Source organism: Doryrhamphus excisus, unplaced genomic scaffold, assembly GCF_030265055.1.
Source record: "Doryrhamphus excisus isolate RoL2022-K1 unplaced genomic scaffold, RoL_Dexc_1.0 HiC_scaffold_26, whole genome shotgun sequence".
NCBI lineage: Eukaryota > Metazoa > Chordata > Actinopteri > Syngnathiformes > Syngnathidae > Doryrhamphus > Doryrhamphus excisus.
In genome coordinates, this window is record NW_026652244.1 from 495082 (window position 1) to 497479 (window position 2398).

Sequence of the window (2398 nt, forward strand, 5' to 3'; positions counted from 1 at the left end):
ATTCTATGACTTCAATCATTGGCCAATTTTTAGTTAGTAAGAAAAGGAAAAAATCTGTCACAGCCTATGCTGTCTTAATTTCCATAGCTACACATTTTTTATTGTTTGAAAATCTACGTTATGTCCTCTTTTATATTTTCATAGGAATCATAGAATATTACACAATCATCAATGATAATTTAGCGATACCTGTTTTTGGTATTCTTTTTTTGAAATTTCCAATGACTATTCTCTCATAAAAACCATAGAAATGCATTATCTTAAAGAAATATGAAAATTTACAAATTTTAATCATTAAATTTCTGTGTAATGCACACTTTAATATTTACTCGAGCAATAAATTTACTGAAAATTTAATTCTATCAAATCAGACAAAAATAAACCAACATGAAGTATTTATTTTTACTGATTAACTATGCAAAAAAACCAAAACCGATTTTATTCGGATTTGTTCTTTTGCTTACTGAAACAAACATTGTCATGTAACAATTTGCGTCGAAACTGATTGATCAAAGCGAAACAAAAATCGATTTATTATGTATCAAAAGAAAATAATATTTTGCAAACATGGAAAAATACGATCATCTCTTCAAAATCGTTTTAATTGGGGACTCTGGTGTAGGCAAAACCAATTTACTCGATCAATTAACACGTAAAGGTTTTTCAGACGAAACTAAGGCCACAATAGGTGTAGAATTTGCCACTAAAACTTTCAAAATAGAAAATGCCACTATAAAAGCACAAATTTGGGATACTGCAGGTCAAGAAAGATATAGAGCTATTACTTCAGCTTATTACAGAGGCACATTGGGTGCACTCATAGTATATGATATCACAAGAAAATCTTCTCTCTCAAATGCAACGCAGCATTGGTTGACACAACTCAAAGATTCAGCAGGAGAAGATATAGAGATAATTCTTGTTGGTAATAAATCCGACTTAGAAAATGAACGTGTGTTATCGACTGCATTTGGCAGTGAAGCTGCAAACTCAAACAATTTAAATTTTATAGAAACATCTGCTCGGGATGGCACAAATGTAGAAGAGGCTTTTCATGATCTGATTGCAGGTATCTTTAAGCGAAAAAGCCTTTCAGATCCGGAATATAAAGAAATGATACAGAAATCGGAGCCTGTCACAAAACCCGTCAATCTGAAGAAAAAACCTAAAAAAAGTTGCTGTTAACCAAAAAGAATACATTTATTATTAAAGAAATTTCAATCTATCTTCTAAGAATTTTTTTAAAATAAATCTCTCTTCAGGTAGCCTGCTGTTTTTTGTCATTGAAAAATTTTCAATTTAATTTCTGCGAAACATTCTGTATACAAGAAATCGGATAATAGCTTTTTAGTTGATTTCTGATCCATTATTAGTGCCATCTTTCATATTATTTGAATTATTTTTTGCAGCAGGTAAAATTAATCGCGCAAATCCAAACAAAACCAGTCCTATTATGGAAAATCCCAAAGCTAAACATATGACACCTAAGATCAAATATTTTATATACATGGCTGCTCTCTGATAGTTACGTGCTTGTACAAGATCTTTTTTTGCTTGTTTCACTGTTTTTTTTGTAATATCGACTTCAATTTCTATTTTATCAACTAGTTTTCCAGAGTTATGTACCATTTCATCCAACTCCTCGATAAGTGCAACAAGTTCGTTTATCGATTCAAGAATCTTCTTTATGTTTTTGTTTCTGTCATTTGCTTTGCTAAGAAGATTTCTTGCAGATGTGCTGCCGCTTGTGAATTCCTTCTCTAAAACCTTTTCACCAGTTTCAGAATTCACAAGATCACGGAGCTCCTCTTCTGTTGCATCAGGATTAGCGATCAAAAATTGTGATTTTAATCGTTTCTTTTCTTCTTTTGAGTGGTCAAGCTGTTCTGATCTGTAAAGTTCTATAGTTTCTGACAGTTCCCTTGTCATCACTTCCCATCGGTCATTTCTCGTGTTAAAAATAAACTCATCGTCATCTATTTTAATGTTTTTATTCTCATCATGTATCTCTCGCAGTTCTTCTTTGACTTTATGCGACTTTTTTTTGAAGAACCCATTCAAGATGTGAATTTTGTTGTCTAATTTTTTCTCATCCTTTTCACTCAGAACTGAATTCGACTTATAATTACCGTAATATCTCATTCTCTTTATATAATCTTGTAATTTGGCGATCTCGTCTTCTATTGAGTTACACTTGTTAAGAAATTTGGTTATCATCTGATATATTTTTTGTTTATTTTTGACAACACTTGGTTCAACAAAATAAAAACAAAACATTAGTAAATCTGAAAAAAAAACTAATATTTTTCAAAAAATCGTAAATAAAAGATCTAAAAGTTATAGATTGTCTTGTGAAATGACTGACAATAGTAAGTTTAATTAGATAATTTCTTTATTC

The 2398-nt window shown here is 30.7% G+C and overlaps 1 protein-coding gene across 1 annotated transcript; it reads left to right on the forward strand.

Annotated features, from left to right (window-relative positions):
- Positions 1 to 567: 567 nt before the first annotated feature.
- Positions 568 to 1185, forward strand: LOC131119362 (ras-related protein Rab-11A-like). Its single transcript, XM_058064712.1, has one exon. It carries the CDS (start codon positions 568 to 570, stop codon positions 1183 to 1185), a length of 618 nt encoding a protein of 205 aa, XP_057920695.1.
- Positions 1186 to 2398: the final 1213 nt, after the last annotated feature.